The sequence below is a fragment of the Convolutriloba macropyga genome, chromosome 10 (genome assembly GCF_964194025.1).
Source record: "Convolutriloba macropyga chromosome 10, txConMacr16.3, whole genome shotgun sequence".
Classification (NCBI taxonomy): Eukaryota; Metazoa; Xenacoelomorpha; order Acoela; family Convolutidae; genus Convolutriloba; species Convolutriloba macropyga.
The window spans coordinates 44,079,674-44,103,354 of NC_134477.1; the positions used below are offsets into that span (position 1 = coordinate 44,079,674).

General features: G+C 36.9%; 1 protein-coding gene across 1 annotated transcript in view; it reads right to left on the bottom strand.

The window, feature by feature from the left end:
* The window catches only part of LOC142348157 (serine palmitoyltransferase 1-like), a 467,259-nt gene that overhangs the window by 3,179 nt on the left and 440,399 nt on the right, over positions 1-23,681 (bottom strand). The window contains exon 3 of the mRNA XM_075399371.1: positions 22,907-23,421. Coding sequence (XP_075255486.1) covers positions 22,907-23,421 — 515 coding nt within the window. The remainder of the gene's footprint in view (positions 1-22,906; positions 23,422-23,681) is intronic.

Below are 23,681 nucleotides of genomic sequence, written 5' to 3' on the forward strand. Positions count from 1 at the left end.
GGAGAATATTTTGGATTCCGTTCTACCACTCAAAAAAAAACATTTACTAAACGTCAATGCCCACTTTTTGGCGACGAGCTTTTGAGTTTGAAACAAAAGCAGAGCGTAAATATAGAACGTCGTCGAAAACATTTGTAAATCTGAATATAAAATTGTTACCCATAGGTATTTTTCAGAAATTGTTAGAGAAGCGTAGATTATACATTGAGAATGAGTTGATGGAAAATTGTAGCCGCAAGAAGTTTACCACCTTAAAATTGCTTCCTGGTCAAGATGTAGAACAGCTCCCGAAATATGAAAACAGAGCTTGCAAACAACTTCAACGAGTTCTTTATATCTAAAGTGGAAACTATTATTGCATTTTATTCGCATTGCGATAGGTCCTGAAATTCTGAAAGCTGAATTTAACTCAATGAAAACGTTCACAGAGTTCTTTATATCTCAAGTGGAAAGAAACTATTATTGCATCAATTCCCATTGGGATAGGTCCTGAAATTCTGACAGCTGAAATTAACTCAATGAATTCGTTCACAGAGTTGTCGATAAGTCAGTTTAGAGATTTGATTTCAGCGTCGTCAAACAGTACATCTCCACTGGACATTATTCCGACACATCTTGTTAAGTCATTTCTAGATTATTATTTTCTCAACCTTCTGAAACTTTTTAATCTTCCGCTGAAAACGGGACGTTTTCCCCACTCCCTTAAAATAGCGTGTTCAGCCCCACTTGAAGAAAGCAAATTCTGATAATTAAGATTTTTCAAATTATCGACCTATCTCGAACCTAAATTACATTTAAAAACTATTACAATGGTCGGCTTTCATGCAAATGCGTGAACACCTTGACAACAATAGTCTGCTTAGTAAATACCAAAGTGCCTAGAGAAAGTTTTTTCTACAAAAACAGCCCTCGTTAAGGTGACGATTGATTTGCATCTCAAATTTGAAAAGACAAAAAGCACTTTTTATATTGGATTTGATCTATCAGCTGCCTTTGACACTCTCGATCATGAGTTACTTCTTTCGATTCTTGAAACAAGTTGGGGTTTCAAAGATAAAGTGCTAAGCTTTTCAAATAGTTATTTGAGTAGTAAATCTCACAAAGTGCTGATTGATGGTGAGTACTCGATGCCAACAACTATAAAAAAAGGGTGTTCCTCAAGGAACTGTTCTAGGTCCCGTTATTTTTTCATGCAATCTTGTTCCTCTAGAAGTTCTGTTCGAACGTCTTGATGTCAATTATCATTTTTATGTCGATGGCACTGTTATCTATTTTGTTTACCAGGCATCGATAAATCACGGGCCTTTTGATTTGATACTTACGATTCTGCAAAAGTGGTTCAGTGGTGCTAAGCTCCGACTAAACTCAACTGAGTACATGTTAATAGTTTAAATAGCGATACTGAACTTCTAGCAGACGCCAGTTTTTCTAACAAAGTTACGTTGTTGGGCTTCAAATAAAATTCCAGACTTTCATATAAGAAACAAGTTAGTTCTGTATAGCGTAGATGTTATTATTTCCTAAAAGAAACTTATTCCATTAGAGATACAGTCGACAAAAAGTCGTTGATCGAGTTAGTTCGGGTAATAATTCTCTCACGACTAGATTACTGCAACTCACTGAACTTGGGACTACCAGTGTATAGTATACAGAAATTACAGCGTATAAATTACAACTCTGCATCGCGTCTCATTTTTAGGCTATCACCTGGTTGACCAACAGCAAATTATATCAAACAGCTTCATTGGCTACCCATGAAACAACGTGTCCTCTACAAAATTCTACTTTCTGGTCACCGTTTGGTTCACTATCCGTGGAAAATTCCCGTGTATTTTGGCGCATTAGTTTTCCGAAATGATAAGGTGAGTAGATGCCAATATGCATACAATTTGAAAATTCCTAATGTCAGCACTGCATTAGGAATTTTCAAAGTTCTTTTTGAATGGAATAAGTTGCATTTTGAAATCAAACTAATACCCTATGAGTTTGATTATCGCAATAAACTTTATTTAATCTTTGATAACGAAAGCACTTTTGAGTTTGTAATTGGTGCATAAACCTATAATAATAAAAAATAATAAAGACAAAACGACACAAAACTGTGACGACTCAATCTACATCAAGGCACATATAGCTGTGGTGATAACATAGCAACCAACAATAATGAAATCAGGTTATGCACAAAATTAAATGCCCGCTGGATTGACCAGTTTATTACTGTTCCTGACGATGAAAAGTAAAATCGGTCTGGCAAGAAGATCGAGTAATAAGTCAAAGATAAACCAAATGTCAGTCTTTCTTTACGAGCAGTAGTTCTTCCATCACCTCTTCAAATATGGTATAGCAAAAAAACACGTTTTTTAACAATGGTATAATATGTTGAAAAACCAAAACCAGTATTCAAATGTCAGTATAAACACCAAGGTACGTACTGGAAAAGAAATTTCACGCTGCTTAACTTTTCTCTGCCTTAAAAAATGAGAATATTGACTGTATCAACAGCTAGTCTTCTCAAGGTCGCAATTGAAGAAATTCTGGCAGTTGAACGCTAATTCGCTACCAGAAATGAGAAAATTGTACCTTTTCGCTTTTCATAAATACTGCCATTTTTTGAAGTTCGATAACTATAGATTAGATAATTACAGTCAATATTTAATGATATTGATTTTGGTTTGGGAGATTTTGAATTCTGCCGTTTTAGAAAACCAATTCAGTTTTGACAGACAATCAGTTTCACCAAAAATCTCCCACCCAGATTTTGGCCTAGTTATATTTAACAAAACTGTTCAAAAATGTAGACTGACGAAATTCGACGGGTTCTCAATCAAGCAGAAAAGAGACAACAAAAACATTTATGAAGCCCCCAATTATCAGGCGCTGTACAAATAAAATCAACATCAAAACGTTTCATCGAGAAAATTGAGCTAAGGAAAACGATTTCGTCGATTTAATCACCTATAAATACTGAAAACATTTTTTTTGAAAATATAAAAATCCCTTCCTAACAATTGGAACACATTGGATGGTCCATGGTCCTCCCAGCTCTGATTCTAAAGGACGAAGGTATATGAGCTAAAATAAAATATACCATGTTCGACAACCAGTCCTGATGAAGAGCCAAAAAATTTCACCGCCAGCATACGGCCCTAGAGTCTCCGAAGCAGAGGAAGGAGCTAATAGGAAGCGCGAAGGTGATATTTGTCCTCAGATAAGTCATTAAATAAGCATAGGTCTCATCTTTCTAACAGGAGAGTTTCGGAGCTAATTGTTTCAGTACCCTCGAAGTAGGAAGGCCAGCTCCAAAAATTGCAAGCGAAAACATCTGGTCAGAAACTTGCTTTCTGGAAATCAAATACCTTTCGCTTGTTTTTATTCTTCTCGTCGATTAAAGATATCTTTTTGCTTCGTTACCTGTTTCTGGGCAACTTTTGACGGCGAGTTGAAAATTTCAGAGTAAAAAATGGTCCTATTAAATCCTCAATTTCAAATAGCAATAGCTTTGATTTATCCTGCATCATCAGTTGTTCAGTTGAGCGCAAGGTTCACCTTGGAATGGATGAACACGAGGCTCGATCTCAAAATCGGGGCACGCATTGCTTAAACGTTTTGCGAAGGATTCTCGCAGTTCGTTGTGTCTAAGGTGTGGGCATCCTTCTTTTTGGACAATGGGGGACAGATGCTAGAGTGAAAATTCAATTGCAGTCACATTAAAAGAATCTCAACCAGATGCCAGCCATAGCAGAGCGCAAAAACCAACAGGAAATGCACCTCTTCATGTCAAAGAGATATCGCATTAATGGAATAGCATTCAGTCAACTTGATACTCCATTTTCACCAGCAGTATCAAGTGAGCGAATATTTCTTACCTATTTCGGTCTGTCTCCTTGAACAAAAATTTTCAATTGAGTCATTTTAAATTAATTATTTCCTACGTCCTCGACGTTTGGTGCATTATATGAGCAAATGCTCTGTACAAAATTCCTCTTAACATATCATTGAGACTAACTGAAAACAGTCAGCTCGAAAGAATCGATAAAACTCGTCTACAGTGTCATTTACTTAATCTTCAACTAGCTCTTTAAGTCTCACAAAGTTCTGTTGCATCATAGCGTTGTTGTATACCTCACGTGTGATACAGAATTTGCATTACATTTTTATTAGGGAAGGATTATGGAAGAATATTCGGCGGCAGTTGGACATACGTCGGACAAATTGCTCTCGAACGGCAGGCGGTTTCATATAATTTAAAGGCTGTACACTAGATAAATTATTGTTTATGGGTGCAAAAACATCCAACTAGGTTTGGATTAGAACCCCGGCCTCCAGATCCCTCGATAGCAGCAATCCCTTTCACTTTAGTCCCAAGTTTACTTCGGAGTGAGAGCATTTGAGATCACTCAAAAATGAACAAGAGAAGCGTAAAAAACTCACTTGCAGTCAAAAATTGTTCCAGAAAGACCGCAAAAATGTTCAAACAAAATTTTTCATTAAAAAGACACAAACGTTTACAATACTTGCTTCAAACTTCGTTCGAGAGCAACTAATAAATTACTTTTCACTGTTGACAGTTAAGATACAATTAATCGGTCCACACAATCTAGATTTACATTTTGTAACTCAGCACATAAGGGGTGTAACTCAGCATAAGAGCGATATGCGAGTAATGAATGGTAGTCAAGCACGCAGGGCTACGTTTGGAATAAGGTGGTGGGGCAGTAAAGGGGAAGTGCAGTGTGGGGTTAGGAGTTGGGAGGGTGGGTTCAAACTCTAAGAACTTCCCTTCCCTACATGAAATTATGTCTCCTCAACAGATTCATGAGTCGCATAAATACACACTAGCAAGGCTTAAAGATCGCTCGTAAGAGCTGCTCAGGAATTTAATGACGTCCAGGCTTTAACTGTTTATCCATCCTCTTCAGGAGTTCGAAGAGTTAAATGCCCACACGAAGAGACTGAGAGAAAATTTGCTAGTTACTATTATCGTAAAAACAGTCCACCCGTACTAATATAATTGCTACAAGTTTCGCTTGAGAGCAGTTAATAAGAACGTAAAGGTGGTCAATTAAATATTCAAAACAAATTGATCTAAAAAACCCCGAATAACGTCAGACTTGGTCTCAAACGATTGCCGTAAGGCCACATTTGGTGGTAAGTGAGGATACAAGCACCGATTACGACGTGGAAGGGAATTAGGCAAGAAAGTGTTAGGGACCTGCCAACAAACGGAAATGTAATTGAAATTCAGTTTGTGGGCAGAAACGGTTGGTAGCAATGTGTTACGCACTGATTTCTAGGTGTTCCTCATGGCGTTTTCTGAGGTTAATAATAGCAGTAAATAATGTGATTAATTGTCATTTTTCAAGGACTTATTTTGTTGTTTCACAGTGCGATTTTTAGCGGATATATTTTGAATAAACTTAGCTAGTAATAGCCTTTTATTGAGCGGTTCGGATGCGCGATATATCCACTAGTTGCCTTGAGTTTTAGAGCTTTACTTAGCCATACTATAACTCCAATGTAGCCTGTTTTAACTTATTAATTTTAGGAAGAATTTCCAGTTCAATCTTCAGAAAATAAAGCCAAAGTTTTCAATGATAGAATAAGAAGTTTGAGTTTTTGCTGAGTTTTATTAGCAACTGATAGTCAGGCTGTTTCTCCGGTGTTCTGCTGATCGTAAGTTCCGCAAGACTGTGCCTTGAGTTGTATTGGTCCTTCGCAAATATTTACTAATCTACAAGTTAGGCAATTTCCGGCTTTTGTACGTCTCTTGATGTTTGTTAAGTACATATACAAGTTCCGTATTAGCACCTACTTTATCAGAATAATTACTTCACCAAGTACATAATCTCTCACAAAGTTGTATACTAATTATGCGAATTTATCTTCAAGAAACTAAAAAAAGTAAATATTGAGGCATTTAGGCACTTGATATGTTTGCTAGTAAAACTGTCACTCTGCGGTTGTTTTTCGTAAACATAAACAAATTAGAGGTTACAGGCCTAGATGGAAATACTGGCTATATATGGCCTCGAAACTAAATGAATATTAATTAATATATAGCACTTAATTATGGATATTTTAAGGAATATCATCACGAAACTATAAGGAACGAAATAGGGGCGTGACACTACCCGACTTTAGGAAAATTTTCCATGAAAATTTTAGTGAAAGAACTGGGGTTTTACAATTTTTCTATAAACCATATAATCTGCACGAATATGAGGTTATAAACATATTTTTCTTGGAGCCACCCAATTTATGTTTTCTTAGAAAAGAGTTTTTGAACGAAAGCATTCAAGTTAAAGACAATTAAAGATTTAAAAAGAAATAAAGTTTAAGTTAAGACAAATTAAAATAAAGGTGAAAAATAAAGAGGGTTAAGACAAGATTAAAAGCTTTCAAGGAACATTAAGGATGTTGAAGATTCACTATTTCAGAATAAAGAGTGGGAACATAAGTTAAAGTTAAGGTTAAGAGAATAACGGGAATTAGCACTGGAAATAATCATGGATATTTCTTTGAATAATGGCTCTAAACTTTTAGAAGTAGGATAAGAAGGATGCTGGCTAAATGAAGGGTTTAAAGCACTGAATTTCTGGAAGTGAACAACTATTTCGCGTATATAAAGCACTTATTAATTTGACTTAGTGAATGAATGGGTACTTAATCTGTAAGAAGAATAATACTTATCGAACTTATATAAGACTTTCAAGAACTTAAAGCATACTCTCCTCTCGGGGTTGAGCTTGATGGTCCAGTTCGTCGTCTGTATTGAATCTGTCAAGAGTGTTCAATGATAATGTTGAAGTTGTTGGCATTGAGTTTCGTCTTTGTCGCTTGAGGGTTCCAAGTTCTTCTGGGGAGATGACTGTTGGCGGTTGCTTTAGTTGTTTGGCTAGAGTAGTGACTACATCTGCTTTCAGTTGTTTGGGTACGGAAACTACTGGGTTTAGCGGTACATTGGTTCCGTTAAGCTTCATGAAATTTGGTACCATTCGTCGAACAAAAGCTACTTTATGGTATAAGAACATGAAGAGAATATGTAGGGCTAGATTTCCGATAAAGACAATGATTGTTAGCGAGAGAGAAAGTTTGATTGGAACGTAAGATTCAAGTTTGTCCATTAGTGCTGGCTTAAATGACTTCATTTCAGTAGTAATTGGCTTTGCTATGGCATTTAGTGATTCTGTTGATAACTTTCGATTCGAGTAAATAAATTCTGTTTTAACTTTCTTCAATAAATCTTGATTTGCTTCAGTGCTGGAATCATATTTCGGAAGTTCGTTGATGTTGGGTACTGAGTCAATTAAATGTGCAAGTGGATCTGGTAATTTTACATTAATTCTCGTTGCTGGAAGGTACTGACAGCTTTGTAAATCAGCTCGAATTTTAATGTGGTCACTGAACATTGTATGTCCACATTTTAATTTGATTAAACAGATGTTACAACCTTTATGAGGAACATTGGTGTGTCGGCCATTTTCATCCATACCAACCTCACTAAGGGTAAAAATCACTTGAAGCTGATGTTAGGAGCCAAATTCCGTATCCAAGGTTCTGTGCTCGTTCAGGGTTGGGTAACACAACCTTCTCTGTGTCACATACTTTCAATGCTGAGATTGAGTGCTGAAACTTGAGGGTTGCTAGACACGAGGAGAATCCAAGGTGGGTTTCCATTGTCTCATGACAGATTCAATATCGCGGCGATCCAAGACAGTTGTCATACTGAGCTTTCGTCAGTACTGTAGTTTCCATCTGTCCTTCTGAGATTGCTAAGTATTCTCCCTCTATCACGTATCGTAAGGCATCTGCAGAGTCCTTCTGAGGCATAGGGATTACAATTGCACGATAAACTTCAAACACTGTCTGGCTAGAGGCTAAGGGAATGGCTAATGTCAGTAAAAGTACGTCTTCAACTGTCGAAATCTCTTGTACTAATTTCGCATCGTAGTACGAAAGTATGTCAGTCATTGGTATTGCCAAAGTTAGACGATCTGGTGCGTTCTTTTGGCTATCATGGACTGCATCAAAGGTCTTAATCAAAGATTTTCGAGGTACTAAAGAGATTGGAAGGCGTTTGTCAAGTAAAGTAGGTATAGCATTGATAACATTAATTCGAAAAGAATATAAAGCTGCTCTGTAACTTTTGATATCTGCATAAAGGGTAAGAAGTAATGAGGCTGCTGTGTCAAAGTTAATGTTCAGTTGTTGCTGTGATAATTGAATTTCCATACAGGTTGCTAGTGCATTCAAATTATGGTCTACAATTGCAAATTGTTCCTCAAGTAGTTTCCAGTTTCTGTTCTGGTTTTCTTGCATTTCGTTTTGAACTTTATAAACTTTTGCAAGTTCGTCAGCAACTAGGGAAACTTCTCATCTGTTTGTGCACCGATTTCCATGACATAGTTGTTAAGGCTATTAAAACTGTTAGCTAATCGATCAATATTTTTAGCATTTTGAGACGTTCGTTGACAAGATCCGAAAATTCCTGTTATTCCACCGCATCCTCCGCTGCTCATTGCTATTCCTGGACCGAAAAAGTCCAATTCCAGCGACTGCGGCTGCTATAGCAAACGGGGCGGCTCTTCTCTGTCGATTGTGAGGATCCTCTTCGACTCTGGTGAGGGTTTTTCGGTCTCATTGCGTAGTTTGAGGACTTCAATTTCAGCTTCGACTGTTCCATTGAGGATCTTCGTGTAAAGCCAGTCAACATTGAAGGCCTTTGTCTGATTCCGATACGTGGTACTGTACGTCATGTTACAAAACTCTGACTTTGTTATCAATTTCTGTGAGAGTTCGTTAAGTAGAGTCTCTACTTGTCGTATCGTGAAATTATAAGGAGGAAACGGGACTAAAAATTCCACGCTAATGAACTTCTCAGTGAGTAATATCTTTCCTTCCTTATGGAAGATTATTCCTTGAGCCAGAGCTAATTCCGTGTTAATCGGAGTCTCAAAAGTGGGGCCGAAAAGTACGAGATGTAACACAATTGTAAGTAACAGTTTCGTATTTCAATAATAACAACTATGTTTCAGGACAATCTTCTACTGATGTGGCTCTTCTGGGTGTTTCAACTAGTTCTATTTGGTCTTCCGGTGTTTATTTGTTCATCTATGTACGTTACTCGGGCTTTTAGTTCTAGCTTTCTCAATATGGCACTTATTTATGTGATGTTTATTTATTTCAGGTGTACTCTACTTTCGGGTGTTGTGTGTTGATGTGTGTATTTATTGATATTACTACTAAATATGGTCTTTAAACAAGTTGAAGTGTGGTTATTTGGTTGACTGTGAGATGTGTGATGATGGGGATGGTGGTTGGGGGGTCGAATTATGCAGTCTTTACATGTTTTTTCGAGTTTTTCGGGGAGTAAATAGGGGAAAATGGGACAGTTAGTGAGTATTTAGCTAATAAGTTGATGTCAGTGGTAGTAGTGACTGATTGTTATGGCTTTTCAGCGTTGTTTGGTGCGTGTGTTATCAGTTAGTGCCTGAATTTGCTGAGTGATAAGGGTGCGCTGATGGAAATTAACTAGTTTTAGTTCAATTTTTTTCATTATAATGTAGTGTAGTTGCAGTCATTGGTGAGTTTTTACTTATTATTTGGCAATTGTAGCTTTGATAGTTGGTTTTTACTGTTGGAACTAGGAGCTGTGGTGTGTATGAGCATGTGGTAACATTTCAATTGCGGTGTGTGACTTTATAATGACATATTGGTGAAAGTGAGAATTTGGTGACATAACAGCTTTTTTGATGTTTGAGCATTAACTTTAATTTAATTGTAAATTATTGATCATAGACTGGTTCTAATGTTTCTAGATACTTGCCCTGGTTGTTAGCAGCACTTGTGTGTACTTTGAACTGGTTTAGAAGAGTATTTGGTACTAATTTTCACATGTAATTGTTTCGTAATTTTGGCCATTTTTCCGCATCAGGGATGGTGTTACATATATGTGAATTTTTCGATTTTTATTAAACTGTGGGCAAATTTTTTGGCTTAGCCCACTCAGTAGACATCGGTGGGGAATAACTAATCCATAAATTCAGGTTTTTGTGCATTTTTTGGTCAACTTTTTCACTAATGTATGAAAAACCGAAAAATGCGAAAAATTGAGGGCTCCAGCGTCACTCAATTTGTAAGTTACTTCAATCGGGCTCAAAATTGGCATGTCGCTTATGTGGCTCAAAAAACACTGCAGCGCAAAAATTTGGCGCAATTTGAGCATTTTTCGCAAAGTTATGACTGTTTTCATGATCTGAACCTGGTTATTTTGAATCATGAAATTTCGGTCTGAATAAGTCGTCACTGTTCATACATTATCGGTATTGAATGGTTAAAATGGTGCTGTCTATGCTTGGTACTAAAGTATATTACTGAATTGTAGGGTTTTAAGCTATTTATCGGGTCAGAACATTGATTTTTACGTCCAAAATGCTAATTTTCAGACATGATTTTTCCACTAATTGAGCTTCTTCGAGACATGTGTCGTTCTGGTGATTCTCTAGTGGCCTAAGTCAGGTGCTAACTGTTAGTACTGATATCTGTGGCTATCAGGGGTAGCATTTTGGCAGCTTTGAATTTGAATATTTGTGTTTTGTGCCGGTTTTTCAGTGAAATTTACTAGATTTTTACTTGTGAAGCATCATGTTTTGTGCATAAGTTGACATAGATTGGATATAATTGATTTTTGACAGTAATTATGGGTCATACTAGTGAGTACTATGTTGGTAGCAGCTATTGGTGCAGTTTGGTGCATGATTTGACATTATTATATGGAGTTTTTTACTTCAAAATTTTTGACTAAATTTGATCAAATATGTGCAATTTTTCAAAATTTATGAAATTCTGTGCGATTGTATTGGTTTATTGGGCTTGGACGACTACTGGGGAGACTGAATATTGGATATGGGCTCATAGATCGGCTATTTGGTACCATTTTTCCGGTCTAAATCTGGCTCTTTTGGCGAATTTGAGAAGATGTTTTTTGCTATTATTTCAACATTTTACTTACAATTTTCAATATGAGCGTGTAAAGCTTGAGCATACGGATGTTTTAAGCTAATAATATCGGGTTTTCGGTCAATATTTCAGATTTTATGAACTTGTTTGTAAATTTTCAAAAAGTCTCCAAAATTGAGGGGCCCAGCGTCACTCAATTTTTAAAATGCTTCGATTGAGCTCAAAATTGGTGAATCGATTTATCGGCTCAAAAAACCCTGCAGCGCAGAAATTTGGGAAGTTTTAACTATTTTTTCACGAGTTACAACGTTTTTGCTGCAGTGAACCTGGGTTTTTTGAAAAGGCTCAGATAGGGGATAGGCTATTGGCTATGAGGCTATTAAAAACTTGTTCAAAATAATTGATATTGCTATGGTTGGACTGCTCATGAGTAGGGCTAACTGAAATAACAATAAAATTGGGCATTTTCAGGTATTAAGATGCATTTTTGATCATTTCTGGAAATTACACTTAAATTTTTGTGATTTTCGTTATTTTGGCAGTCTTTTCTCAGCTTGTATTGGCACTAGGGGGCTGGGAGTGCATATTCTGAGAGCTATAGATGTGGGCGTGCTGGTGGTATGGTTAATTGCTGTCAGAAGTTAATAATATTGACTCTGGCTGGAAATAACTAAATTTTTTCTGACAAAATTGTGGCAATTTCAGAGCTTATTTGGGCTTAAGTCTTCATGGTTGATACCGGGATGAGCTGGGACTGGTTTTTATGGTACTACAAGGCTAGTGGGGGGTTGCACTAGGGTTGTAGGGGGTATAGGTGGCTTTAATCAGGTCAAGTGGGGAATAAAATGACAAAATTTTTGAAGCGCTGAATTGAAGCAGAAGCGCAATTTTCGTTTTTTCGCCATTTGGGATGATCGGGGCATTTTTCACAATTTTATGACTATTTTTCTGAAGTAAACCTAGGATTTTCGGAAAGGTCAATTTTAGGCTAAGTTTTTGGTACTAAGAACGGGTTGAATGGGGTCAATGATAGCTGGAATCGCTTCTACTGGATAAGGGCTTTTCAGAACAATAGGTTAATCCAGGTTCAGACAAGTAGTTCTGGAGATATAACAAAATAACTAGGATTTGAGGTCAAAATTTTTCGAATTTTTGGCGATTTTTGGGCTTTAGGGCTAAGTTGCTCAGGCTTGTTGGGCTTTTGGGGCAAATGAAGGGTGCTGCTAGACTGTACTGGGTCTGTATATGCTAATGGATATAGATGGTTATGGGTATGGGGTCGAAGACTTGACATATAAGCTCAAAATGATGTTAAAATCCAATTTATCATAGCCACTGGCGAGTTTTGGAAGACTTAAGTGTGAAATTCCTGCATCTATTACTATTTCTCTCAGTTCATAGAGACTTGCTAAAACGGATTCGTATGTGGGTTTGTGGTAGTATCTAAATTTGGTAACTAAACTGAAGATATAACGTTCAGAAATGGGGTCGAAGTAAATTAAAACTGAGCCAATATCAGGTGGAAATCTAAGTCTAATTGCACTTGAGGCTGCTGGGTACCAGCTTTTGACTTGTCGGGCTAATCCCTTTGCCATTGCAAGGTCTGCTGATATACAGTGTGCAAAAGAGTGAGGAGAGTATAAGATATCTGTTGGTGAGCTTAGATATGTTGCATTTATTTCTTGACTAAAATGATTTAAGTTTTGATTTGAAGAGCCTGGTGAAGAGTTTTTTGTTTGAGATCTGGTTACTGGTTTGTTTGCTGAACTGCTGGGCTTTTTCCCTGAATATTTTGCTATACTTGCTCTAACTTGATCTAGTTTTGTCTCTCTACTTGGTGTATTTGACTGTTTTGCTGCTTGTGCTGATGCTTTTATTGCTTCGCGTTTTTCTTCTTGTTCCAGTCTGGCACGTGCACTTTTTGGTTTAGGACTGCCTGATCTTCTAACTTGGTTGGTTAGGTAAGGGTTTGATCTATCTTCATCATGCAACCATATTTGTCTGCTCACTTTGAATCCTTGTACAGTTTTCTTCTGTTGGTATTCTGGTGATTTAAAGGCACTTTTCTCTGGTTTTCGTTCAAGGTGATAAGGTCGGGCTCTTAATTTTCTATCAGTTAACGCAAATTGTTCTTCGTGTGTTTCTGGAGGCGACTCACTATCGAATGGTTCTATTGACGGTTGCGGCTGTTGAGCTGGTAGAAACATTTCATCATCTGATGATGATGATACGAGAGGAACACGAACTTCTGGTTCTTGCTGTCTAATTTCATCTGCAATTAGCGGATCAACTGGTATTCTAGCGATTTGTTCTGCGTCCAGGTGTAGATCAGCTAAATTTTCGTCTGAACTGATATTTTCATCAAATAGGTTTGGAATTGCTTCATCTGAACTTGAGGAATCAAATACTGGAAGATGGACTGGGGCAGTTCGTGGTCTAACTGCTGGTGCTACTACCCTTGGTGGGGCCGGTGGTGCTGCTGGAGGTGCTGCTACTGCTGGTCCTGCTAAGGGTCCACCTAGTGGAACATTTATGGTCACTTTTACTGGGTCTTGTTTCACTTTTGTAGCTTGTTTTATCTCCTTTTCTTGTTCGTTTATCAATTCCGGGATATGTTTATCGAATAGATCTGGTTCCATGTGTTGTTTTCTAGATGGATCAGGTTGAAATTTTGCAGGGTTGATAATCTCGAGGTCTTCAGGGGTTTCACTTGGTTTAATTGGTTTCAATCTGATGCGATGAACACATTGGGTGTAATTCGTATTTACTTTTCGAATGATGTAGTTAGAGTCAGTAAGGACTTTTTCCACTCTATAAAGCGGTAGCCATTTCTGAACTTGGGAAGCTATTACTGTCGATTGTTCTAGTAGCCTAGGATTCAAAAGTAAAAAGAATCATTTTTCCAGAATCGGCTTAGCTGAGGCTTTTTGATCATAATAATTTTTGTACTTTAAGCATGCGGTCGTCAGTTTTTCTTTGTTTTCCCCAACTTTTGCATCATGGCATCTTGCAGTTCATTTACAAAATCCGAATTTTCTGCTACTGCATCCATTACTTTTCTGGAGAACCTAATGTCAAGGGGCTTTATGGGTTCTCTGCCATGGAATAAAGTTGAAGGACAACAATTTGTCGCTGAATGATATGAAGTATTATGAATAAAAGTTGCAAGAGGAACATATTTGTGCCAGTCTTTCCATTGTTCCTCAGTATTGATTTTCAATATTCGTTTTAGTGGTCCGTGAGATTGTTCTACTGCTCCAATAGTTTGAGGATGCTTTAGTGAGGCGTGCTTCAACTTTACTTCTAATAAATTTGATAATTCTGACATTAATTCTGAAGTAAAATTTGTTCCTAAGTCACTAAGTATCTTTTGAGGAATGTAGCTGTGATGGAAGAACACCTTTACTAGTTCTCGGGCTACTGTGTCAGCGTATCTATTCGTTAATGGGACTGCGAATAGGTACTTTGTGAAAACATCTATTCCACTCAGAACATACTTATATTGTGATGACTTTAGGGGGCCTACTGAATCAATTTGTAGCATATCTCCTGGATATGGTTGTAGAGAACTGACTGGTTGTAACTTTGGTGTAATGTGGCTTTTTGGTACTCTGTTAAGTTGAAGACAAGTGAGGCAGTTTTTGATGAAACTAATGAAATGTTCGGAAGCCTGGGTAATAGAATCGCTTTCTGAATTCTTGAATTGTTGCTTTAATGCCTAAGTGACCTGCTGTTTGTAAATTATGGAGCCTATATATAGTCTCTTTCCACAAATGCTTAGGTACACAGAATTGTTTATGAAGTACTTTTCCAGTATCATCATAAAAATTCCGGTATAAGACATTCCCTTCAAGAATTAATCTGTTTGTTTGTGATACTTTTTTAAATTTGTTGTAGCATACTTTAAGTCTGGTTGTTGATTATTTTGTTGAATCCAATTTATTGCTGTTCTAATGTCTGTATCTTTTTGCTGCTCTTCTGCTAAATTAAGGCTAATTAAGTTGTCTAAGATCTGGGAACTCATGTAATGGATTTGGGTACTCAATTGAATTTATTTCTTGTTTTCTTTTAAGTTTAAATAGCCCTTGAATTTCTGTAATTGGGAAATTAGTTTGTCGTTTTTTGTATTCATCGTAGAGTCCATGCTTTTTGAGGAAGTTTACTTCATCATTATTTATTTCGTCACAGAGATTTTCAGTATCAAATAATGCGTTCAGTTCAATATCAGGGTTTTGTGATTGTATCAATTTCTATTTCTCGAACTGGAATTCTATCTGTTAATTTTAAAGACATTGTTGCTGTTTTGTCATTTTCCATTCGGGAGAGGAAATCTGCTGCGTAATTAGCGCGTCCAGGAATATGAGCAATTACTATATTAAAGGCGAGTATTCTGTCTAAACAATTCCAAAGAGATGGCGGTATTACTTTTGACTGGAAAAATTGTGTGAGGCTTTTGTTGTCAGTGAGTATAATTACTTGTTTACTTGATCCCCAAATGTAGTGCGAAAAGTAGTCCAGCGCGTAGTACAAAGCTAGGAACTCTTTGTAATAGATTGAAAACTTTAATTGCGTTGCATTAAACAAATGCGATCCAAACGAAACGGGAGCGTATGTTTTCTTCTCTTTCTTTCCTGTTTCATTAACGTAGTCTTCCACCATTAGTACAAAACCTGCACCGTGGTAACTAGCGTCACAAAAAATTACATACTGTAGGCCTGGTTTTGGCAATCGCAATGTTACATTCGTTGCTTCCATTAGATCCTTCTTTATTACTTCTAATGCTTTTACGTGTTCTTCGGTAGTTTCTATCACTGCATCCTTCTTCAGAAGCTTGTAAAATGACATTAGTTTCTCACCTAGATTAGGTATGTAATTACTGAAGAATTGAGTGAAGCCGATTAAACGCTTGACTTGTTTTGTCGTTTTTGGCATTTTGAATTTATCAAGAAATTTCGTTATTTTTGCTTTTTCTGGTGATATTCCTTCTGCACTGATGTTATTTCCAAGGAATTTCATTGTATCTGTTGCTATTTCACACTTTTCGGGCGACAGTTTTAGACCGGATTGACGTATACAGATAAATATTTCTCGCAAAGAGGGAACCAATTGTTCAAAATTTGTTACTGCATTTCCAATATCATCCATAAACTGGGTACAATTTCCTGAAGCTAAGCATGGGTCCAAGTAATGTCTAATAAAGGAACTAAATCCTGTTACTGACTTATTCAACCCTTGTGCAAGACATTTATAAGCATAGGTTCTCGAAGCAAAGTTATATGCTAGCAGTTGCACTGATACATCGTCTGCCATTTGCACACAATGATATGCTTGAGAACAGTCAAGTTTCGTAAACAATTTTTTCCCGGCAAACTAGTTTATTGCATCACTCATGTTCGAATTGGGAAATTTGTATTCACATAGTCGTTTTTCAGCAAATGGTTTACTTTTCTCAAGTCAATTAACAGTCTAAGTCTTCCTGAATTTTTCCGTTGAGCGAAAAGCGGACTACTATATCTTGATTGAGACAAAGTTGTTATCAGTCCATAGTAATGCATTAACGCTAATTCTACTTGTAACTCATTTCTCAGATGGACAGGCGTTGGAGGTCCTTGTTCATAAATTGGTATGCTTCTTTCTGGAGTTAACTTTATCTTTAAATCTGTATTATATCCAACGTCAAATCTATGTTTTGCAAAAATGTCACTGAATTCAACTAATAATTCTCCTACCACTGCTTTTTGCTCAGCATTAAGGGCCGATTTTTCCCACGGGAATTTGCTCAAAAAGGTTATTTTGTCCTGATTATTACCCTTTGGATCTAATTTCTCCATTTCTTGCAGTTTTAGCAGTTGCTCAAAGATTTCTCTGCAAGGGCGACAAATTTGTCGGATCTGGGCACGTTTCAGGCGTTGGGAACCACAATTTTTCATATTCCGGGGCCGGCTTTGCTGGTTGGGCCTTTCTTTTTAGAGTACCTGTGACTTGAATTAGTTGATTTATTTCTGTTAAAAAATTTTCACTCATTTTTGCTACATTTATTAATTGAGGATCTACTTTAACAACTTTTCTGCTTGATCAGACGTTAAGAACGAGAATTTGCCTATTTCTTTGCCTTTATTAATGGTACTTGGGTGATCAGTAATGTTCAAGACATAGATATAAAGAATATTATTTTCAGCAACTTTGGTTAAAGAGGACGTTTATATTACTTCGCTGTCTTTTTCAAAGATTTCGTTTGGAATTATTACTCCACAAAGGTCAGTGGATGATTCTAGTTTAGCGTAAAGCTTGCATTCTAATACTGCTTGTTGATTTGGCTGTAAGACTTGCTTTTTCTGTGTATTTACGTTTTACAACTCTTCTGGGTTGCTTGTCTGGCTTTATTTCATTTATTTGCAGGGTTTGATCAGGGAATTTAATGTAACTTTGTCCTGGGCAGATGCTAACTTTATGTTTAACGAAGAATGGGTTTCCTAATATTACAGGAGTTGTGACAATTAAAACAAGGAAATCTTCTGTAAATGTTTGTGTGCCCAATTTAAATGTAACTTTAATTGCTTTGTCAATTTTAACTATATTTCCGTTTGCAATTTTTACTTTATCTAGATCAGGCTTTTCTATTTCTGTTATTGAATTGATATTTGCATTAATAAGCTCATTGTAAAACTCACGACTTATCACGTTGGCAAATGCTCCTGTATCGATTAGTGCGCGTCTATCTAATTCTCCATTAAATTTAACTTTAACATAGGATTATGTTCTGCCTAAAAGTGGGACCATACTGAATAATTGCTGAACATGTGGTGTTGGCTTTGGTGTGGATTGAGGTACTTGTGTTGGGAGTTGCACAGATTTATTCACTTTACATTTATTATTATTACTTTTGCGTTTTCTACGCTTTTTGTTACTTTTATTATAAACTGGCTCTATTACTCTATCTAAACTAGGACTAGACGTGCTTTCGTTATAATGATTAACTGAGTTTTTATAATTTTTATTTGGTTTTTTAAAGTTGGGTGGCTTTATTAGCTTTTTTGTTGATTAAATGGAAAATTCATACCTCTCGTATTTCTATTTTGAGGAATACTTGCACGATTAAACTGGTTTGCTTGCTGACTGCCATATCGGTTTTGTGATGGACTATCGTAAACTATTCCCTGTCTAAGAAAGTTTTGAGGGGTATTTTTCGTTGGAAATCGGTAAACAGGTCTATTAACAAAAGCTGGATGAACAAATGGGGGGCTATTTGAAGGTTCAGTCCAATAATTCCGAGTTTGTGGCTGTTCATTATGATAAATTGGTCTAGGGGCATTAAATTGCGGTCTAAACTCTCGGTAATTATTAGCACGAGGGGCATACTGTTGCTGGGGCCTATAGTTTTGCTGAATTGGACGATAATTAGACTGATATTGACGGTAATTTGGTCGATAATTCTGATATTGAGGGCGGAAATTTTGTCTATAACTTTGTTTGTAGACTTGTTGTGGGTAATGTGGTGTGAAAATGTTTACTGGACCGTGTTCTGGTGGCTCATTTTTAGGTGCCGTTCTCTGTTCAAGTTTCTGCTCAAGTTCTTTTTGATTATTTGAAATAGCAGTTATTGCTTTTAACATTTTATCAGTATTTGTTTCAGTTATTTCATTAAATCCATCGTCAAAGTACTCTTCTCTGTTGCACATCTCCCTTATTGCAATCTGTTGGCTAGCTAAGGTGCATAATTGATCAATGGTATCTGTATCTGGCCTTTCTAAGAGCTTAGGCTTAAGCCAATTCGGCATAGACTTAATAAAGAAGCGCTTTATTCGTTCGTTTTTTCTGTTTTCTGACATCTGAAGGGCAGAATCTCTTGCTGCCGTCTCTCTTTCGAATCTACGAGCTTCTGGGTTGTCTGCTCCTGCTGGCGCTACTACTATTTCAGGTGCTGGATATGCTTTATTGGCTTCAGTTCTTAACTTTACTAAGAAATTTTTTACAGTGTCTGTTTTTGGATTAAACTTTTGATTCTCTAACTTTATAATTCTGATCTCTCTCAAGTCATCCTGCGTGAATCTATTTCTTAGAGCTGTTATACTGTCTGCGTAAAATAGTCTGGTAGCCTCTGGTAGGGTTAAGAAGTATCGTAAAGCGTCTCCTTTTAAATGTAACTGTAAAAAGTTCGCTTGTTGCGCGTTTGCGATTGCTGCTACTCCGATTGCACCTGCTATTAGTTGTTCGAACTCGTTAAAATTGTCCGTTTTTGATCCGGAAAAAGGCGTGATGTTGATTTGCGCGTGTGCCATTTTGCTTTTTACCCGATTGGATTATATACTTTTCGTTCAATCAGTCTTACTTTCGTTCTAAAGTATTAAATAGCACACTTAACTTAACTTAATGGAGAGATTAAGGGGTTTTAAGAGATAAAATCAGTTAAGTGAATAGCACAAGAAACTACTGAAACCATTCGTTCAAAAAATAATAAAGAAGGGCTTCTTATAAACCTACTCCTAAAGCTCCGGTCGAATCGTCAGACTTATATCGTTGCAGCCGTATGGGCCGCCGAAGTCTCACCTCTAAAGAGTGCCCCTTAGTCTAGGAAAATTCGTGGGGACCACGACCGCACAGGTCTTGTGGAAGCTGCACTCAGATAGGCAACAGCATAATGACCTAAGTCACTGTTTGGTTCATTAACCTCCGGAGCTGGGCGGGGAAATTAAATATAATTGTTTTTTTATTTTTGTTTAAACTTTTGTTTTGTTCTCTTTTAATTAATGTTTAAGTGATGGTTTCAGTAATTTAGCTTATTCTGATGTTATCTGATAATCAGTAATGATGTTGTCAAGCTTAATATCTCTATCAGATTGAAGTTTGTTACGAATAAGGCCAAATTTGCGAACTTTGATTTAGACTTTTTGCTGTCCAATAAATTGCAACACGTTTATCATCTTTATCTAGCACATAAATTACAATGGATTTATAAAGAGAAGAGGAGAAAGCAGTTACTATCTGAGCTTGGGTTTTGTTGCTGTTTTGTATGTAGTTAATGTTATTTCCTTCGATATGTTCAACAAAATTGGGGGAAGCGCGGCAATTATTAATAGCGGGGAGAATTTGTTCTTTATAAATTGACATAAATAAAGCACCAAAATTAATATTACAAATTCATTTACTCACAATATCCTCGTCTGCAAATACCCTGTGTTGTTTTTGTCCGTTGCGGCGGCTGTGGTTGAGTTTGTTCCAGTTATTGTCCACTCAAACACTTTTGAATTGTTGTTACACTTAGTCCACAAAGACACAAACACAGTTTCCACCCATTCTTTCCTTTGTTACTGCTTTCTGCAATATCATCTTGCTCGGACAAAAAGTGCTGGATGTGGTTCTGGATGATTGGAGGCTCTTAAGGTAATGAAGAAGAAGAGAAAGAAAACAACAGAATAAAAGAAGAAAATATCGAATTATCAAAGAATTATTCGGAATTTCGGTCCCTTAAACTGGGAAAGAGTTAATAACTCCTGTCACCATGGTACGCACTAATTTCTTGGTGTTCCTCTTGGCGTTTTCTGAGGTTAATAATAGCAGTAAATAATGTGATTAATTGTCATTTTTCAAGGACTTATTTTGGTGTTTCACAGTGCGATTTTTAGCGGATATATTTTGAATAAACTTAGCTAGTAATAGCCTTTTATTGAGCGGTTCGGATGCGCGATATATCCACTAGTTGCCTTGAGTTTTAGAGCTTTATTTAGCCATACTATAACTCTTTTGCTGAGTTTTTGCTGAGTTTTATTAGTCAGGCTGTTTCTCCGGTGTTCTGCTGATCGTAAGTTCCGCAGGACTGTGCCTTGAGTTGTATTGGTCCTTCGCAAAAATTTTCTGATCTACAAGTTAGGCAATTTCCGGCTTTTGTACGTCTCTTGATGTTTGTTAAGTACATATACAAGTTCCGTATTAGCACCTACTTTATCAGAATAATTACTTCACCAAGTACATAATCTCTCACAAAGTTATTTACTAATTATGCGAATTTATCTTCAAGAAACTCAAAAAAGTAAATATTGAGGCATTTAGGTACTTGATATGTTTGCTAGTAAAACTGTCACTCTGCGGTTGTTTTTCTTAAACATAAATAAATTAGAGGTTACCGGCCTAGATGGAAATACTGGCTATATATGGCCTTGAAACTAAATGAATATTAATTAATATAAAGCACTTAATTATGGATATTTTAAGGAATATCATCACGTAACTATGAGGGACGAAATAGGGGCGTGACACAATGTGAGGCTCCAAACCTAACAAAACTGGCTGTAAATCATGAACTTATTCACTCTCAGCACTTCCGATGATACACAGAGAAGATAAATATCCAAGAACTACACAAATTATTGCCATCTGGCTTTACCAGTTTATTATTGATTCTGAGGATAAAAGCAATACGTCCAAAATGACCTAAATGGGCGCACTTTTTAAAAGCAGTAGTTTTTCAAGCACCTCTCTGGTTATAGCGCATCGAATGTTGTTCTAAAACATTTCCAACCCGAAAGAATGATATTGTGCCCCGAAGACAAGGAACGAGTCTTGTTACTCAAGACTGTTGAAATTCGACGGATTCTCATTTAGCAAATAATACAAAAACAATCATTTTCTTGAGTTTTCCAAGCGCTACAGAAAATAGTCAACATTGATACCTAAAATTTTGAACTGACGAAAATGATTTAAAAACTACAATCACCTTTAAGTTCTGCAAAACTGTCCTTACAAATGAAAAAACCACCCATCTTTAATACTGGGTGAATATTGGCTCGTCTATGGTCCTTGTAGCTCTACTTCTACACAAAGCATTTTGTATATTCCAAATATATCAAAAGAAGGAAGATGAAAAAAAATAAGATAGAGAATACTGAAAGGCAAAGAACGGACCAATTTTATCAAAAATAATGCAAAAGACATAAGTATATAATTTGAACTAACAGCTGCCTATCTCGGGCGATCACTCCTATTGAAGCCTCCTTGGAGTTTTTTTAGAGCCTGGGATGCAGACCATGAAGCTCCTAAGAAGCGCAAAGCTGATTTTTGTTCTCAGATAAGTAACAGAGCCAGCATAGCTGTCCACATACTGTTCAGAGAGTTAAGAAGCTAACTTTTTCAGCTCCCGCGAGGCTTATGATCTATCTCCACCAGTGCAATAAAAATTTTGGACCGGAAGTGACTTTCCCAACATCAATTATTCTTTGCTCATTTTATTGTTCTCAATCGAATCAAGATATCTGTATGTCTGTATGCTTCGGTACTGTTTTCTCAACTTTTTGCAATAGATTGACAATATTAACGTAGAAATGGATCTAACTAACTTCATTCCCAAAAAAACATTAGCCTTAATTTCTTCTCGTGCATCAGTTTTTGTTATTTCAAAGCAAGGTTAAAAGCAATCGCAAAACTCTTGCTATGCCTGAACACGAGGAAATCACAACATCAAGGCACACATCGGTATAGCATCGCAAAGAACTCTCGTAGGCATGTGCCAGCCCGCAGTTTTCATTGCAGGCCCACTGATGGCATCTTGACCGGATCTCGGCCATAGCGCAGGAAAATATCATCGCGAAATGCGCATTTAAAAGTCAAAATGCTATTACTCAATGGATCTAACTCTTACTGCTGCCTTTTTGAGTCAAAAACTAAAAATTATCATAGCTTATATAACATCATGGAGACACTTAAGACCAACTAAAAAAAACTCAGCCTCAAAATTCGATAAAACTCATCTTTACTTTTCCATTGTTATGTACTTAACATATGATAAGTTTCTTTCAATCTTTTACTAATGTCTGTGAGCGTCATCACTGGGGTGCAACCAAGCATGACATTTATGATATGGAAACAATCTGAATTTACATTTTGTACTGTATTTTTAAACCCAAGTTGCGATAACAAGTCCACGATAACAAATTTATAAGAAACGCTTTGTTACCTTGCTGGATTGAGAAGTTGACGGCCTCGTCCACGAACAAAATGTCACCTTTTTTCGCGTAGGCAGCAATAGCCGAGGCAACAGTCGCAAAACCGTACGAGTACAAAATGGCTTCTTCAACTCCCATAAATGCAGCAATTTCCTTTTCTAGGTTGATATGAGCATCTATGCTGCCGTAGAATCCCCTTGGACCACATGAACCAACGCCATATTTCTTCAGTGCTTTGACAGAAGACTGTTCAACTCGTTCACTTCCTATAATTCCAAGGAAGTCGAACGTAGCAAGATCAAGACAGTCGTTTCCATTTATTTTCATATGTTTACCAACAGGACCCTGAATGATATTCGCGTTCACGTCTTTCCACGTATCTTCAGATGCTGAGTCGCCAAAAGATGACAGCATTGAATTCTGCTGAAACGACTCGTTGACGATTGGTACAAGAGGCTCTGGTTTCCATTCACGAATTAATTGTTCCTGCTCCTCTTCCGTGAGCTCTTCACGCTCAATCTTGTAGCTGGAAACACAACATACATACTCTGTCACGTAGGTACTTAGGTTTTTCTCTCATTAAACCATTCCTCGGAATTGAAATAATAGCCCCTTCATGATAGCATTTTCATTGTAATCGGAGGGGCTATAAGCCGCCAAAGATGGGAGTTTTAAAAAATCATGGGCGTTTTAAAGGAAAAGCGCAGGTAAATCGTGATATCAAAACCATTATATTCAAGGTCTGTCTTTTTTACCCACTGTTCCTATTAAAGAACTCCGTCTCTC